At 43.0% G+C, this 19,132-nt stretch overlaps 1 protein-coding gene across 2 annotated transcripts in view; it reads left to right on the top strand.

The window, feature by feature from the left end:
* Positions 1 to 19,132, top strand: part of LOC110491633 (alpha-1,6-mannosylglycoprotein 6-beta-N-acetylglucosaminyltransferase B) — a 72,306-nt gene that overhangs the window by 13,724 nt on the left and 39,450 nt on the right. For both annotated transcript variants that reach the window (XM_036946502.1, XM_036946501.1), the window contains 6 exons: positions 4,694 to 4,758; positions 4,926 to 5,099; positions 11,747 to 11,914; positions 13,421 to 13,590; positions 13,933 to 14,064; positions 14,280 to 14,413. In XM_036946502.1, coding sequence (XP_036802397.1) covers positions 4,694 to 4,758; positions 4,926 to 5,099; positions 11,747 to 11,914; positions 13,421 to 13,590; positions 13,933 to 14,064; positions 14,280 to 14,413 — 843 coding nt within the window. The remainder of the gene's footprint in view (positions 1 to 4,693; positions 4,759 to 4,925; positions 5,100 to 11,746; positions 11,915 to 13,420; positions 13,591 to 13,932; positions 14,065 to 14,279; positions 14,414 to 19,132) is intronic.

Raw genomic sequence — 19,132 nt, 5'->3', positions numbered from 1 at the left:
AAAACTGAAAAATTGGGCATGCAAAATTATTCAGCCCCTTTCAGTGCAGCAAACTCTCTCCAGAAGTTCAGTGAGGATCTTTGAATGATCCAATGTTGACCTAAATGACTAATGATGATAAATACAATCCACCTGTGTGTAATCAAGTCTCCGTATAAATGCACCTGCACTGTGATAGTCTCAGAGGTCCGTTAAAAGCGCAGAGAGCATAATGAAGAACAAGGAACACACCAGGCAGGTCCGAGATACTGTTGTGAAGAAGTTTAAAGCCGGATTTGGATACAAAAAGATTTCCCAAGCTTTAAACATCCCAAGGAGCACTGTGCAAGCGATAATATTGAAATGGAAGGAGTATCAGACCACTGCAAATCTACCAAGACCTGGCCGTCCCTCTATGTCCATAGGACAACAATCAGTCGTATATTGCACAAATCTGGCCTTTATGGAAGAGTGGCAAGAAGAAAGCCATTTCTTAAAGATATCCATAAAAAGGGTCGTTTAAAGTTTGCCACAAGCCACCTGGGAGACACACCAAACGTGGAAGAAGGTGCTCTGGTCAGATGAAACCAAAATTGAACTTTTTGGCAACAATGCAAAATGTTATGTTTGGCGTAAAAGCAACACACCATCCCCACTGTCAAACATGTTGGTGGCAGCATCATGGTTTGGGCCTGCTTTTCTTCAGCAGGGACAGGGAAGATGGTTAAAATTGATGGGAAGATGGATGGAGCCAAATACAGGACCATTCTGGAAGAAAACCTGATGGAGTCTGCAAAAGACCTGAGACTGGGACAGAGATTTGTCTTCCAACAAGACAATGATCCAAAACATAAAGCAAAATCTACAATGGAATGGTTCAAAAATAAACATATCCAGGTGTTAGAATGGCCAAGTCGAAGTCCAGACCTGAATCCAATCGAGAATCTGTGGAAAGAACTGAAAACTGCTGTTCACAAATGCTCTCCATCCAACCTCACTGAGCTCGAGCTGTTTTGCAAGGAGGAATGGGAAAACATTTCAGTCTCTCGATGTGCAAAACTGATAGAGACATACCCCAAGCGACTTACAGCTGTAATCGCAGCAAAAGGTGGTGCTACAAAGTATTAACTTAAGGGGGCTGAATAATTTTGCACGCCCAATTTTTCAGTTTTTGATTTGTTAAAAAAGTTTGAAATATCCAATAAATGTCGTTCCACTTCATGATTGTGTCCCACTTGTGTCCCATTCTTCACAAAAAAATACAGTTTTATATCTTTATGTTTGAAGCCTGAAATGTGGCAAAAGGTCGCAAAGTTCAAGGGGGCCGAATACTTTCGCAAGGCACTTTATTTGTCGCCAGACCCATTGGCTCCAGGTCATCTATAAATCTATGCTAGGTAAAGCTCTGCCTTATCTCAGCTCACTGGCCACCCTTAGCACGCGCTCCAGCAGGTATATCTCACTGGTCATCCCCAAAGCCAACACCTTCTTTGGCCGCCTTTCCTTCCAGTTCTCTGCGGCCAGTGACTGGAACAAAATGCAAAAATCGCTGAAGCTGGAGACTTATATTTCCCTCACTAACTTTAAACATCAGCTATCTGAGCAGCTAACCGATCGCTGCAGCTGTACATAGTCCAACTGTATTGCCTACCTCATCCCCATATGTTTTTATTTACTTTTCTGCTCTTTTGCACACCAGTATCTCTATTTACACATCATCATCTGCTCATTTATCACTCCAGTGTTAATCTGCTAAATTGTAATTACTTTGCTACTATGGCCTATTTATTGCCTACCTCCTCACGCCATTTGCACACACTGTATATAGACTTTCTTTTTTTTTCTATTGTGTTATTGACTGTACGCTTGTTTATTCCATGTGTAACTCTGTGTTGTTGTTCGTGTCGCACTGCTTTGCTTTATCTTGGCCAGGTCGCAGTTGTAAATGAGAACTTGTTCTCAACTAGCCTACCTGGTTAAATAAAGGTGACAAAAATAAAATAGAAATTTAGCGACATCCATCATGCCTTCAATTCTGACCAGTTTCCTTGTCCCTGTTGATGAAAAACATCCCCACAGCATGCTGCCACTACCATGCTTCACTGTGGGGATGGTGTTCTCGGGATAATGAGAGGTGTTGGGTTTGCGCCAGACATAGCGTTTTCCTTGATGGCCAAAAATGTCATGGAAAGGTGTTCCTAATGTTTTGTACACTCAGTGTATATATATTATCGTAGAACGTCATACCAGTAACATAGCATATAATGTATCATATCATAACGCATTAGTGAAGATACAATGACTACATGCTTTTGTTGGAGTTGGCACCTGATTAAGCCAATGCAGCCAGTCTCCCCATTACACCACAATAAAACTATTGGTTGACTATAGTGCTTTAGAGATTGGCTGGAGGGACTCTGATATTGTTACTCGAGGCCGCAGTTCAGGGCTGTACAATAGTTCAAGTTCAAAGATTAACAACATAGTGAAGTTAATAGCCTGGGATTCTAGAAGGGATGGTCGTTGGCCAGTAGGGGTCAAAGGTGAGAGACTACAGGTGAATATGATGGAGGGAGTCCTTAAGGCTGATGAATAAGGGGTTTAACAAGTCCCAGAGAGCTAGCTATGCTGGCGGAGTGTGTGTGTGTGTGCATGGTGGTGTGTGTGTGTGTGTGGAGCACCCGCCAGTAGGAAAAGGTTTACGTCCCCGTCCCCCCCCGGAGAGGTGTCAGGTGGGAGTCGGGTTACTGGCCGACCCTGCCACGTGAGGACGGATGGAGGGAGCTGGGGAGGGAGGCAGAAAGGGATAGAGGGATGGAGGGAGAGAGAGAGAGAGAGAGCAAATGAAAGAGAGAGGAGGAGGGAGAGGGAGAGCGAAGAGAAAGTGAATGCTCACAAACCCTGAATAAGGTGATTCATACAACGCAGGCCACCCCCCCCCCCCACACACACACACACACTTCTCACCACGAGCAGCCCACCCTCCTTCCCGACCCGCCTCTCTTCCCCTCACATTACCTCAGACCCCATAAAGAGCGATCAAATTACCCAGGAGTCCTTTCAATGGCCTGTTGACTCGTACGCGTGTTTTTTCAGATGCTGATTTTTTTTCATCTTCTCATCAGCTTTTTCGGGCTTCGCACCTTGGCTGTGACTGGGATTTTATTTTATTTTCTGCCCGTTTTACAAGGTTGTTTTACACAGCTAAGGCCTGTGTGTTTTGGCATGGTCTGCATTGTAAAGGAGAATGTTTGGGGTGGGGTAGGCAGGTGGGTTAGGTGTGTATGTTTGACATTTATGTGTGTGTGTGTGTGTGTGATTGACACTAGGGGGAAGAAGGTGGAGTGCTTACGGGAAGGGGCCTCTTTGGGAACACAGTGGGTTTCTTCTCATGCTATAGAATGCTACACTGTAAAAAAGCCAATTTAACCAATTGCTCAATCAGCGTTATTCTGAGTTGGGTAGACTTTGAAAGGACACCAAATTCAGCTAATGTGTGTTCAAAAAAAGTTTCACTCAACAAACTTTGCTCATAGTGAGTATAAAAACTTGAGTCAAATTACTAACTCATGTTTGCCTTTGGAAGGCAACACTGTATGTTGGTTCAGCTATATGCCCAAATGTTGAGGAAATTCATAATCCTATTGCAGCTTTTGCCGTACAATTGTACGTTGAATCAACAAACTGCTGCATCAAAGCTTGGACTGAGAGACTGAAAAACAGTTTCTATCTCAAGGCCATCAGACTGTTAAATAATCATCACCCGGTTACTCAACCCTGCACCTTAGAGGCTGCTGCCCCATATACATAGACATGGACTCACAAGTCACTTTAATAATGTTTACATACTGCTTTACTCATTTCATATGTATATACTGTATACTATTTTACTGTATTTTAGTCAATGCCACTACATTGCTCGTCCTAATAGATATATATTTCTGAATTACATTCTTTTACTTTTAGATTTGTGTGTGTTGTTGTGAATTGTTAAATACTACTGCACTGTTGGAGCTAGGTACACAAGCATTTTGCTACACCCCCAATAACATCTGCTAAATTAATCAATTTTAGAATAAGGTTGTGACATACCAAAATGTGGAAAAAGTCAAGGGATCTGAATTGCTAATTAACTAATTGCTAAGTTGCTAATTTAATAATGAGGACAGCAATCACTTTTGCTCCCCGCACTGCATGGTCGTAGCGGGAGAAGAAGAGAAGCTAACTCTGAGTTGGTCAAAACATCCTAAAGGTCTGAACCATTTCATTATGAGATGGGGGGAAATCCAAAGTTGTGCTATATATTCATTGGCTATGTCATAGATCATTTTTTTGTTGAATTTTACCCTGTTTTTCTCCCCAATTTCGTGGTATCCAATTGTTTTTAGTAGCTACTATCTTGGGCTCGGGAGAGACGAAGGTTGAAAGTCATGCGTCCTTGCCAACAAAGGGTATATAACAAAGTATTGAAATAAACTTTTGTTATTGACCAAATACTTATTTTCCACCATAATTTGCAAATAAATTCATAAAAAGATCATACAATGTGATTTTCTGGATTTTTTTTCTCATTTTGTCTGTCATAGTTGAAGTGTACCTATGATGAAAATTACAGGCCTCTCTCATATTTTTAAGTGGGAGAACTTGCACAATTGGTGGCTGACTAATTACTTTTTTGCCCCACTGTATATAATATCACAATCTCTTTTGTCAGGTCTCCGTGAGGTTTGTGAGGTGCCCGAGGACCCTGTGTATCCCCACTGTGCTGAGAAAGTTGCGGTGAGTCACAACACAATTAGTTGACAGTTAATCTTGTAAATGCTAAATCTGTTCTTGTTGTTGGGCCCATGAAGTCAACATTTCTCCTGTTACTGTTGTCCCAAACCAATTTTTCTGTCTCGATCTCTTTCTTTTCGAACACAAACACTTTGGCGTTACATTCCCAGTTCCTGCAAGCCCGTTGGGACTCAGACCTCTGCTATGCTTTCTACGGGGTGGATGGTACCACCTGCTCCATCCTGACCTACCTGAGTGAGAGAGAAGACTTCTGTCCCCCACACCCTGGAAGAAACCATTCAGTACCACCATGGCACCAGCAACCACACACCCACAAAGAGAAGGTAGCTTTAGAACAGGTTGAATGTCACTTGGCATAGGTATTATGACTATCAAAATCTGTCATGGAAAAAACAATGTTTGTATGTATGTCACTGAACATATGCTGACAGTTTTAGTAGCCTTTTGTCGAGATATGAAATGATCTTTTATTATTTTTTATTTAACCTTTTTATTTAAGCACAGAGTCATGCTGAGACCACTGTCTCTTTTGCAGATGAGCCCTGCATTTATTTATTGAAACTTTATTTAACTAGGCAAGTCAGTTAAGAACAAGTTCTTATTTACAATGACGGCAAAAGGCCTCCTTCGGGGATGGGGGATAAAAAAAAATTATATAAAAATAAAGGACAAAACACACATCATGACAAAAGAGACAACACTACATAAAGAGAGACCTAAGACAACAAGATAGCAAGGCAGCAACACATGACAACACAACATGACAACATCATGGTAGCAACACAACATGGCAGTAGCAAAACATGGTACAGTAGCAGCACAAAACATGGTACATGCACAGACAACAGCCCAAAGGCAAGAAGGTAGTGACAACAATACATCACGCAAAGCAGCCACAACTGTCAGTAAGAGTGTCCATGATTGAGTCTTTGAATGAAGAGATTGAGATAAAATTGTCCAGTTTGAGTGTTTGTTGCAGCTTGAGCACATCAATAAATGACAATGACACTATATATACAGTTGAAGTCGGACGTTTACATACAGTTAGGTTGGAGTCATTAAAACTTGTTTTTTAACCACTCCACAAATTTCTTGTTAACAAACTACAGTTTTGGCAAGTCGGTTAGGACATCTACTTTGTTCATGACAAGTAATTTTTCCAACAATTGTTTACAGACAGATTATTTCACGTATCACAATTCGAGTGGGTCAGAAGTTTACATACACTAAGTTGACTGTGCCTTTAAACAGCTTGGGAAATTATGTCATGGCTTTAGAAGTTTCTGATAGGCTAATTGACATCATTTGAGTCAATTGGAGGTCTACCTGTGGATATATTTCAACACCTACCTTCAGACTCTGTGCCTCATTGCTTGACATTATGGGAAAATCAAAAGAAATCAGCCAAGACCTCAGAAAAAAATTGTAGACCTCCACAAGTCTGGCTTATCCTTGGGAGCAATTTCCAAATGCCTGAAGGTGCCACGTTCATCTGTACAAACAATAGTACGCAAGTATAAACACCATGGGACCACGCAGCTCTCATATCGCTCAGAAAGGAGACATGTTCTGTCTCCTAGAGATGAACGTACTTTGGTGCCAAAAGTGCAAATCAATCCCAGAACAACAGCAAAGGACCGTGTGAAGATACTGGAGGAAACAGGTACAAAGTATCTATATCCACAGTAAAACAAGTCATATATCGACATAACCTGAAAGGCCACTCAGCAAGGAAGAAGCCACTGCTCCAAAACCGCGATAAAAAAGCCAGACTATGGTTTACAACTGCACACGAGGACAAAGATTGTACTTTTTGGAGAAATGTCCTCTGGTCTGATGAAACACAAATATAACTATTTGGCCATAATGACCATTGTTATGTTTGGAGGAAAAAGTGGGAGGCTTGCAAGCTGAAGAACAACATCCCAACCGTGAAGCACGGGGGTGGCAGCATCATGTTGTGGGGGTGCTTTGCTGCAGGAGGGACTGGTGGACTTCACAAAATAAATGGCACAATGAGGTAGGAAAATTGTGTGGATATATTGAAGCAACATCTCAAGACATCAGTTAAAGCTTGTTTGCAAATGGGTCTTCCAAATGGACAATGACCCCAAGCATACTTCCAAAGCTGTGGCAAAATGTCTTAAGGACAACAAAGTCAAGGTATTGGAGTGGCCATCACAAAGCCCTGACCTCAATCCCATAGAAAATGTGTGGGCAGAGCTGAAAAAGCTTGTGCGAGTAAGGAGGCCAACAAACCTGACTCCTTTACACCAGACAATAATTATGTTGGTCGCACAGGTCACCACCTTTGTGAAGGGGGAGTATATGGGCTGCCTTCCAGACCCTGGGGATGGTACAGAAATAATTGTAAGGTTAAAAATGTGTGTTTAAGATTCTGCAATCAGAGGAGCCGAAAGCTGCAGCAAGAAAGGGTCAAGCAAATCAGCCCCAGTGTTTTTTACATTAATATTGCGCAAGGCGTCTGGCTCATTACAAGTAGAAAGTTGTTGGAATGAAAACAAAGATTCACCAGAAGTTGACGGTACTTCCATCGAGCCAACTAGAGGCTGGGAAATGGGCAGGCAGTCGACTGTCTGACCAGGGTCAATTAAACCACAATTTCTTTCAAATTATAAAGCCTGCCGAGATAAAATGCTGATTTTAGAAGCACTATTTATCTCATCTTTCTCAGTAATGATGCCAGTCTGACAACTTGCTTAGTTAGGGAAGGAGAGGAATTTCCACGCTACAGTGCATTAACTGTTTTCCAACATTTTCGAAATTTCACCACAAGCTTTCTTTGAGGAAGTGCATCTATTTCTCAATTGCCGAAAAAGCTGCCAATCAGCTACGGAGTCAGCATTTCTTGATTTGTCAGCATAACTAGATCTGAAAGTTCTATAGAGAACCAAGAATGTGTTCTATTTCTTACTCTAAGGCGTTTACAGGGACTGTTTTTCTGCCAGAGAGAGAAAATGAATGAGAACAATTCTAGAGCTAATTCAGGGTCAGGCATGCAGCTAATAGAGGAGAAGTCAGAGTAACACATCATGAAGAAAAGCTTGTGGGGAAAAAAATTACATCTACAGTGACTTCAGAAAGTATTCACACCTCTTGACTTTTTCCACATTTTGTTGTGTTACAGTCTGAATTTAAATTGATTAAATGTAGATTTTTATTGTCACTGACTTACCTACACACACAGAATGTTTTTCAACATTTCTACAAACTTTTTTTTTTTGTTTACCCCTTTTTCTCCCCAATTTCGTGGTATCCAATTGTTGTAGTAGCTACTATCTTGTCTCATCGCTACAACTCCCGTACGGGCTCGGGAGAGACGAAGGTTGAAAGTCATGCGTCCTCCGATACACAACCCAACCAGCCGCACTGCTTCTTAACACAGCGCGCATCCAACCCGGAAGCCAGACGCACCAATGTGTCGGAGGCTACACCGTGCACCCGGCAACCTTGGTTAGCGCGCACTGCGCCTGGCCCGCCACAGGAGTCGCTGGTGCGCGATGAGACAAGGACATCCCTACCGACCAAGCCCTCCCTAACCCGGACGACGCTAGGCCAATTGTGCGTCGCCCCACGGACCTCCCGGTCGCGGCCGGCTGCGACAGAGCCTGGACTCGATCCAGGATCTCTAGTGGCACAGCTAGCACTGCGATGCAGTGCCTTGGACCACTACGCCACTCGGGAGGCCCAGGCATTCTTTCTAACTCAGTTGCCGGAGAGGAAGGAAACAGCGTTTAAAACATTGTTTAATGGCTGTGATAGGAGAAAACTGAGGATGGATCAACAACATTGTAGTTACTCCACAATACTAACCTAATCGACAGAGTGAAAAGAGGAAAGCCTGTACAGAATAATATTAAAAACATGCATCCTGTTTACAACAATGTACAATAAATGTGGCAAAGCAATTCACTTTTTGCCCTGAATACAAAGTTGTATTATTACCACTCAGGATATGACCTAGATGCAGACATAGGAGGTGGATAGTATAGTTCTCAGATAATTGATTATAAATCCTGGGCAGGCAAAGGGCAGGTAGAGGACCGGCAGAGGTTCGTGATCAGGTCAGAGTCAGGCAGGTACAAGATTGAAAGCAGGCTCAGGGTTAGGGCAGGCAGAATGGTCAGAACCAGGAAATAGGAGACAAAGGGCTGTGAGATATAGGTTTAATCCTAGACACATGAAAAGTGGGATGTATGCAGAGGGTACAGGGCAACAGAAGACGAACAGCAGAGGGGCTAAGAATCAAAGAGATGGGGAAAGGGCCGATAAAACGTGGGGACAGTTTGCGGGACTCTACCCGGAGGGGCAGATCCCGAGTGGACAGCCATACCCTCTGCCTGAGACTATACGGGGAGCTGGGGACCGGTGGTGTTCTGACTGTCGTCGATACCTGGGGGTGGTCTTGAGAAGAGCCAACCGGGCTCTCTTCCAGGTACGGTGATGGCGGCGGACAAACATCTGGGCCGAGGGTATGTTGACCTCTTGCTCCTGGAAGAGCGGGGGCTGATATCCCAGGGAGCACTCAAAATGCGAGGGGCTGAGCAAGGGAGGATGTTGCAGGCGTACTCTACCCACACGAGCTGCTGGCTCCAGGTGGGGGGATTGGCGGACACGAGGCAGTGAAGAGCCTGATTGGCTCGCTCCGACTGGCTGTTAGGCTGGGGGTGGAACCCGGAGGACAGGCTGGTCGATGACCCAATCAGCATGCCGAACACCTTCCAGAACTAGGATGAGAACTGAGGACCCCGGTCAGAGACCATGTCCATCGGAAGTCCATGGATCCATGAGCTGCACCATCTCCTTGGCTAAGGGTAGCTTGGGGGAGAGGAATAAAATGTACGGCTTTGGAAAACCGGTCCACCACGTTAAGGATTACTGTGTTGCCATCAGACAGGGGGGAGACCAGTGACAAAGTCCAGGGATTTCCACTCATCCCCTTCCCATATCCATACCAGATGGTAGGCGTTCTGGAGGTCCAAATTGGAGAAGATGGTAGCCCCTGGAGAGGCTCGAAAGCCGAGGCGAGGAGTGGAAGTGGGTAACGATTTTTAACCGTGAGGTCATTCGGGCCCCGGTGGGGAAGGCAGAAAGTGCCGGCGGGGAGGCAGAAGGACTGATACCCCCTGTAGCCAGGGAGTCCTCAATATACATCTCCATCGCCTTGGTCTCCGCCCTGACAGGGAATAAAGCCGCCCCCGAGGTGATTTAGTGCCCGGGAGAAGGTCAATGACTTAGTCATAGGGCCAATGCGGAGGAAGCGAGGTGGCATGGGCCTTGCTGAAAACCTCCCGGAGGTTCCTGGTACTCCGTGAGAACGGCGGAAAGGTCCGGGCTTTTCCCAAGCCCGCAGGAAGACGTCCCGGGGCAGGAATTGCTCCAGCAATGTGTTGAAGGCATGTCCTGGTGTTCCGCCAAGGTCTGGAATCCTTCCATAAGACCTTGAAGTAACTCCTCATGTCTTCCAATGGTGGCTCCCTGGGAGGAGATGGGAGGGCTTGGTCGGTAGGGGTGTCCTTGTCTCATCGCGCACCAGCGACTCCTGTGGCGGGCTGGGCGCAGTGTACGCTAACCAAGGTGGCCAGGTGCACAGTGTTTCCTCCGGCGCATTGGTGCGGCTGGCTTCCGGGTTGGATGTGCGCTGTGTTAAGAAGCAGTGCAGCTTGGTTGGGTTGTGTATCGGAGGACGCATGACTTTCAACCTTCGTCTCTCCCGAGCCCGTACGGGAGTTGTAGCGATGAGACAAGATAGTAGCTACTACAACAATTGTCTACCACGAAATTGGGGAGAAAAAGGGGTAAAAATTCAAAAAAATAAAAAAAATAAAAAAATAAATGCACAGGGGATAAGGGGGCAGATGGGCGACACCTGGAGGGGGGTGGAGACAAGCACAAAGACTGGTGAAACAGATCAGGGTGTGACATTTATGTTTGGGGCAAATCCAATACAACCTATTACTGAGTACTGAGAATTCCATATTTTCAAGCAAAGTGGTGGCTGCATCATGTTATGGGTATGTTATGGGTATGCTTGTAATCGTTAAGGACTGGGGAGCTTTTCAGGACAAAAAAGAAACGGAATGGGGCTAAGGACAGGCAAAATCCTAGAGGAATACCTGGTTTAGTCTGCTTTCCACAAGATACTGGGTGATGAATTCACCATTCAGCAGGACAATAACCTAAAACACAAGGCCAAATCTACACTGGCATTGCTTACCAAGAAAACAGTGAATATTCCTGAGTGGCCGATTTACAGATTTGAATTAAATCTGCTTGAAAATCTATTGCGAGACCTGAAGATTGTTGTCTAGCAATGATCAACAACCAATTTGTGAGGGCTTGAAGAAGGGGGTAAATGCCATCAACAGATAGTTGTGTATTTTGGCTTATGGACATATCAAAAACCAAAAGCACATTTTTTGGGGGTGATATTTAGAGAACTTGATGCCACGAGTTGATTTCACTTATATAGCCACCCTCCCCCTTCTTTCAGTCTGTGACACCTGAAGATGTGGTAATCAGCAATGTCCTTATCCGGGATCGAGCCATTTGTCCAAGTCTCTGTGAGAACCAAAATCTCCAGGCTCATGTCATTCACCCAAATATCATGAAGGTCCATCTTTGACGTCAAACTTTGTGCGTTGATATGTATCAACCCAACTCTATGCAATTTGAATACAGCAGGGGTATCCATTTTTGTGGTATTTGAAATAACATTATGGGACGAGCTTACCACAGTGGGATGAGTTTCCTGAGCAGGGGTTGGGATGTTTTTGAGTCAATGATTTATAAGAGCCTCCTTAATGTTGGCCAAGATAACTTTTGCCCCTTTCATATTTGGATGCAAGCCATACCTCAATCAAATTATTTTACCTAATTCTAACTTGCATACACTACTTTCGTACTGCTTTAATATTGTTGTTCAATAATCCCTTTTTATTTCACACAGGCAGAGGTCCGGACGACTCTGAGGCCATTGTATGAGGTGTTTGGTGGAATTCAGGGTCCTGCAGGAAGGTTCATCCGGTCCAGGGTGGAGAGGCTGTCTACATGCTGGATAAAGGCGGGACACAGGATACGAGAGAACACCACAAAGACGACTTCACTGCAGAAGAGGGTGGGTTAACCACAGAGATCCTATTAAATTAACTTCTAATGTCATTCTATGGGGTTAACATACTTTGAAGTTCATTCGATTTCAAACTCCCACATACTGCATCTATATTTATAATCCCCCTATCTCCTGCTGTAATATTTTCATACACTTGAAGTTGGAAGTTTACATACACCTTAGCCAAATACATTTAAACTCAGTTTTTCACAATTCCTGACATTTAATCCTAGTAAAAATTCCCTGCAGCAAAGCACCCCCACAACATGATGCTGCCACCCCCGTGCTTCACGGTTGGGATGTTGTTCTTCGGCTTGCAAACCTCCCACTTTTTCCTCCAAACATAACAATGGTCATTATGGCCAAATAGTTATATTTGTGTTTCATCAGACCAGAGGACATTTCTCCAAAAAGTGCGATCTTTGTCCCCATGTGCAGTTGCAAACCGTAGTCTGGCTTTTTTATGGCGGTTTTGGAGCAGTGGCTTCTTCCTTGCTGGGCAGGCTTTCAGGTTATGTGGATATAGGACTCGTTTTACTGTGGATATAGATACTTTGTACCTGTTTTCTCCAGCATCTTCACAAGGTCCTTTGCTGTTGTTTTAGGATTGATTTTCATTTTTGGCACCAAAGTACGTTCATCTCTAGGAGACAGAACGCGTTTCCTTCCTGAGCGCTATGATGGCTGCGTGGACCCATGGTGTTTATACTTGCGTACTATTGTTTGTATAGATGAACCTGGTACCTTCAGGCGTTTGGAAATTGCTCCCAAGGATGAACTAGACTGGTGGAGGTCTACAATTATTTTTCTGAGGTCTTGGCTGATTTCTTTTGATTTTCCCATGATGTCAAGCAAAGAGGCACTGAGTTTGAAGGTGGGCATTGAAATACATCCACAGGTACACCTCCAATTGACTCAAATGATGTCAATTAGCCTATCAGAAGCTTCTAAAGCCATGACATAATTTTCTGAAGTTTTCCAAGCTGTTTAAAGGCACAGTCAACTTAGTGTATGTAAACTTCTGACCCACTGGAATTGTGATACAGTGAATTATAAGTGAAATAATCTGTCTGTAAACAATTGTTGGGAAAATGACTAAAAGTCGATGTCCTAACCGACTTGCCAAAACTGTAGTTTGTTTACCAGAAATGTGTGGAGTGGTTGAAAAACTAGTTTTAAAGACTCCAACCTATGTGTATGTAAACTTCCGACTTCAACTGTATGTCTTCAATTATTTTTAGTTACTATTCCTTAGGTTAGTCATAGTGCTTGCGCTGATATGCTGGTGGGATGATTGTTGAATGTGTAATATTGAAGTGATAAAACCTCTATATACTCAAAAAGGCTGTGTTTTAAAAGTTATTTCTGCATGTGCTCCCAGGTGCTAGAAATATTTCTAATACCTTGATATCCAACATCATTGTGGCTTCGCGTATCCATTTCAATGTAATGAAGACTGATCTAATCATGAGTAATCATCTTCCTCCACCTCCATGTTCTCCCCCTCTCTAGGTCCTGCTCTACCCAGGGGTCCTGTCTGGGAGTGCGGGCCAGCGGTTCGGGGCCATGGTGGATCAAGGGGGGCCTCTGGGAGAGCTGGTGCAGTGGGCTGACCTCAGTGCCTCTCTCTTCATCTTGGGTCACAATCTGACCTTTACCACCTCCCAGAACCACCTGCACAGGTAACACACCATAGAAATAGAATTACTATAATGGGAATCCCCATTCAAGTCAATGTTCTGTGATGGATGGGTCAGCGGCCATATTAAGTGAACCCATAACCAGGAAGGCAAGCCAGAAGTACAGGATTCAAGGTGTGCTTTACACACCTTTTAATAAAATATGTCTAGTACCTTGATATCCAACAACATCATCATGGCTTTGCATATCCATTGAAATTTATTGAAGACTGATCTAATCATGAATAATCATCATCCTTTGACAACTTAAAGCTCTCACAATGCATTGTCACTTTGAGTTCTATCTCACCATCACAGAGTGTTTGTTTGTGTTTGGTGGAGCAGTGTGATAGGTGCAGCCCCGGGCAAAGGAAGCTGCCCCATCCAGATGCCCCTGCCCTTTGACCTCATCTATACAGACTACCACGGCCTAGCCCATCTCCAGGGAGCCATGGGGCTGGCCTTCAATCACTACCAGTAATGGCACTTTGGTTACTTTTGTTAACATGTTGGATTAAATGAGCCTTATTCCAAGGTACTGTAACAATATATATCATTACCATGTAATTACCATGAAGCAAACTCGTAAGTACTAGATTCAAGACAGTTTTTCCACATAATTTCAAGTCACATAAGATACAGTTCAACACAATGAAATATTCCTATGATGATACATTTCTTCCTCTCTCCAGATGCCGCTTCCGAATCCTTGACTCTTTTGGTACGGAACCGGCTTTCAACCTAGGGACGTATGCCCGTAGCCATGGTTACAACACGCTATGGGGAAGCTGGCGTCTACAGCCACTGCAGTACATGACCATGTTCCGTGAGTATACTGTATGTGTATGGGTGGGTTAACAGATGTGATCGTACGTGTAACAGATGTGTAACTAACTCTCTTGCATTGTGTTTTTAAAGAAAGGAATGCTCAGCCAGAGATCCCAGTTGATTGGTGTTTATTCTGACGGTAGACACAAGGAAGCACATTAGATGTGCAGGACAACAGTATGTTGATGGCTGCAGATTTGTCTGTTAGCATGGGAATAACTGTGAATTAGCAGGGAGCTAATGCGGCCGTTACAATTAGAGCATGCTTGCTAGCTCGCTCTTACAGCAATAACATACAAAACACATCCAAGGAAGCCAGAAATATCTAACACGTACCACACACACACACACACACACACACATTTACTGTATATATACAGTGCCTTCAGAAAGTATTCACACCCCTTTTTCCACGTTTTGTTGTCTTACAGCCTGAATTTCAAATGGATTCAATTGAGATTTTTGGTCACTGGCCTACACACAGTACCCATAATGTCAAAGTGAAATTATGTTTACAAATGAAAAGTTGAAATGTCTTGAATCAACAAGTATTCAACCCCTTATGGCAAGCCTAAATAAGTTCAAGAGTAAAAATGTGCGTAACAAGTCACATATTAAGTTGCATGGGCTCACTCTGTGTGCAATAATAGTGTTTAACATGATTATTGAATGATTACTTCATCTCTCATCTCCACACATACAATTATCGGTAAGGTCCCTCAGTTGAGCTGTGAATTTCAAACACAGATTCAACCACAAAGACCAAGGAGGTTTTCTAATGCCTCTCAAATAATGGTACCTATTGGTAGATGGGTAAAAAAAAATGTTTTATCAGACATTGAATATCCCTTTGAGCATGGTGAAGTTATTAATTACACTGTGGATCAATACACCCAGTCACTACAAAGACACAGGTGTCCTTACTAACTCAGTTGCCAGAGAGGAAGGAAACCGCCAATGTGATAGGAGAAAACTGAGGATAGATCAACAAAATTGTAGTTACTCCATAATACTAACCTAATTGACAGAGTCTTAAGGTGAATTCATCTCCCTGTGTCTGGTGGAATTTTCACATTTTTATTTTTTTGTACAGAATACATTTTTTCGAAAATATGCATGCTGTTTGCAACAAGGCACTAAATTAATACTGCCAAAAAATGCACTTTTTGTCCTGAATGCAAAGTGTTATATTTTGTGGAAATCCATTACAAAACCTGGTTCAGTCTGCTTTCCACCAGACACAGGGAGATGAATTCACCTTTCAGCAGGACAATAACATTAAACACAAGGCCAAATTTCACAATCTCCCCCTATCTGCAAGCGTAGCAAATAACACAACACCTGACTAATATGTCAATTCAACCAACCAATAGGAATACATAAACATTGAATACATACAGTGGGGCAAAAAAGTATTTAGTCAGCCACTAATTGTGCAAGTTCTCCCACTTAAAAATATGAGAGGCCTGTAATTTTCATCATAGGCACACTTCAACTATGACAGACAAAACGAGGAAAAAAAATCCAGAAAATCACATTGTAGGATTTTTTATGAATTTATTTGCAAATTATGGTGGAAAATAAGTATTTGGTCAATAACAAAAGTTTATCTCAATACTTTGTTATATACCCTTTGTTGGCAATGATAGAGGTTAAACATTTTCTGTAAGTCTTCACAAGGTTTTCACACACTGTTGCTGGTATTTTGGCCCATTCCTCCATGCAGATCTCTTCTAGAGCAGTGATGTTTTGGGTCTGTTGCTGGGCAACACGGACTTTCAACTCCCTCCAAAGATTTTCTATGGGGTTGAGATCTGAAGACTGGCTAGGCCACTCCAAGACCTTGAAATGCTTCTTACGAAGCCACTCCTTCGTTGCCCGGGCGGTGTGTTTGTCATTCATCATTGTCATGCTGAAAGACCCAGCCACGTTTCATCTTCAATGCCCTTGCTGATGGAAGGAGGTTTTCACTCAAAATCTCATGATACATGGCCCCATTCATTCTTTCCTTTACACGGATCAGTCGTCCTGGTCCCTTTGCAGAAAAACAGCCCCAAAGCATGATGTTTCCACCCCCATGCTTCACAGTAGGTATGGTGTTCTTTGGATGCAACTCATCATTCTTTGTCCTCCAAACACGACGAGTTGAGTTTTTACCAAAAAGTTCAATTTTGGTTTGATCTGACCATGTGACATTCTCCCTTCTTCTGGATCATCCAAATGCTCTCTAGCAAACTTCAGACGGGCCTGGACATGTACTGGCTTAAGCAGGGGGACACGTCTGGCACTGCAGGTTTTGAGTCCCTGGCGGCGTAGTGTGTTACTGATGGTAGGCTTTGTTACTTTGGTCCCAGCTCTCTGCAGGTCATTCACTAGGTCCCCCCGTGTGGTTCTGGGATTTTTGCTCACCGTTCTTGTGATCATTTTGACCCCACGGGGTGAGATCTTGCGTGGAGCCCCAGATCGAGGGAGATTATCAGTGGTCTTGTATGTCTTCCATTTCCTAATAATTGCTCCCACAGTTGATTTCTTCAAACCAAGCTGCTTATTGCAGATTCAGTCTTCCCAGCCTGGTGCAGGTCTACAATTTTTGTTTCTGGTATCCTTTGACAGCTCTTTGGTCTTGGCCATAGTGAAGTTTGGAGTGTGACTGTTTGAGGTTGTGGACAGGTGTCTTTTATACTGATAACAAGTTCAAACAGGTGCCATTAATACAGGTAACGAGTGGAGGACAGAGGAGCCTCTTAAAGAAGAAGTTACAGGTCTGTGAGAGACAGAAATCTTGCTTGTTTGTAGGTGACCAAATACTTATTTTCCACCATAATTTGCAAATAAATTCATAAAAAATCCTACAATGTGATTTTCTGGATTATTTTCCTAATTTTGTCTGTCATAGTTTTTTAAGTGGGAGAACTTGCACAATTGGTGGCTGACTAAATACTTTTTTTGCCCCACTATCTCTGCAGTGGCAAGTGGAAACAAAATGAACCCTGTTATACAGTACTAGTCAAAAGTTTGGACACACCTACTCATTCCAGGGTTTTTCTTTATTGTTACTATTTTCTACATTGTAGAATAATAGTGAAGACATCAAAACTATGAAAAAGCACTCTATGGAATCATGTAGGAACCAAGAAAGTGCTAAACAAATCAACATATATTTTATATTTGAGATTCTTCAAAGTAGCCACCATTTGCCTTGACGACAGCTTTGCACACTCTTAGCATTCTCACAACCAGCTCCATGAGTTAGTCACCTGGAATGCATTTCAATTGATTGTTCAATCAATCAAATGTATTTATAAAGCCCTTTTTTCATCAGCCGAAGTCATAAAGTGCTATACAGAAACCCAGCCTAAAACCCCAAACAGCAAGCAATGCAGATTCAGAAGCAATTAAAAGTTAATTTGTGGAATTTCTTTCAGCCAATCAGTTGTGTTGTGACAAGGTATGGGTGGTATACAGAAAGATAGCCCTATTTGGTAAAAGACCAAGTCCATTATATGGCAAGAACAGCTCAAATAAGCAAAGATAAATGACAGTCCATCATTACTTTAAGACATGAAGGTCAGTAAAAACTATCAAGAGCTATGATGAAACTGGCTCTCATGAGGACCGCCACAGGAAAGAAAGACCCAGAGTTACCTCTGCTGCAGAAGATAAGTTAGGGTTAACTGCATCTCAGATTGCAGCCCAAATAAATGCTTCACGGAGTTCAAGAAACAGACACATCTCAACATCAACTGTTCAGAGGAGACTGTGTAAATCAGGCCTTCATGGTTGAATTGCTGCAAAGAAACCACTACTAAAGGCCACCATAATAAGAAGAGACTTGCTAGGGCCAAAAAACACGAGCAATGGACATTAGATTGGTGAAAATATGTCCTTTGGTGTGATGAGTAAAATTTTAGATTTTTGGTTCCAACCGCCGTGTCTTTGTGAGACGCGGAGTAGGTGAATGAATGATCTCCGCATGTGTGGTTCCCAACGCGAAGCATGGTGACACGGTCAGTGATTTATTTAGAATTCAAGGCACACTTAACCAGCATGGCTACCACAGCATTCTGAAGCGATACGACATCCCATCTGGTTTGGGCTTAGGACTATCATTTGTTTTTCAACAGGACAATGACCTAACACATCTCCAGGCTGTGTAAGGGCTATTTGAACAAGAAGGAGAGTGATGGAGTGCTGCATCAGATGACCAGGCCTCCACAATCACCTGACCTCAACCCAATTGAGATGGTTTGGGATGAGTTGGACCACAGAGTGAAGGAAAAGCAGCCAACAAGTGCTCAGCATATGTGGGAACTCCTTCAAGACTTTTGGAAAAGCATTTCAGGTGAAGCTGGTTGAGAAAATGCCAAGAGTGTGCAAAGCTGTCATCAAGGCAAAGGGTGGCTACTATATTTTTGGATTTGTTTAACACTTTTTTGGTTACTACATGATTCCATATGTGTTATTTCATGGTTTTGATGTCTTCAATATTGTTTTGATGTCTTCACTACAATGTAGAACATAGTCAAAATAAAGAAAAACCCTTAGTAGATGTGTCCAAACTTTTGACTGGTACTGTATATGTAAGTCTGTTAGTTTTTTTTGCATTTGTGTGTGTTTGTTTGTGTATGTGTTCATGCGTGCACGCACGTGTGTGTATGCGTCTGTATTTAGGGTTGGGCTTTACCATTTAGAGACCAACAGTGGTGACACACTGTGG

This window comes from Oncorhynchus mykiss, chromosome 16 (genome assembly GCF_013265735.2).
Source record: "Oncorhynchus mykiss isolate Arlee chromosome 16, USDA_OmykA_1.1, whole genome shotgun sequence".
Lineage (NCBI taxonomy): Eukaryota > Metazoa > Chordata > Actinopteri > Salmoniformes > Salmonidae > Oncorhynchus > Oncorhynchus mykiss.
The sequence above is the reverse complement of the archived record's forward strand: the minus strand, read 5'-3'. Positions and strand labels throughout refer to the sequence as shown.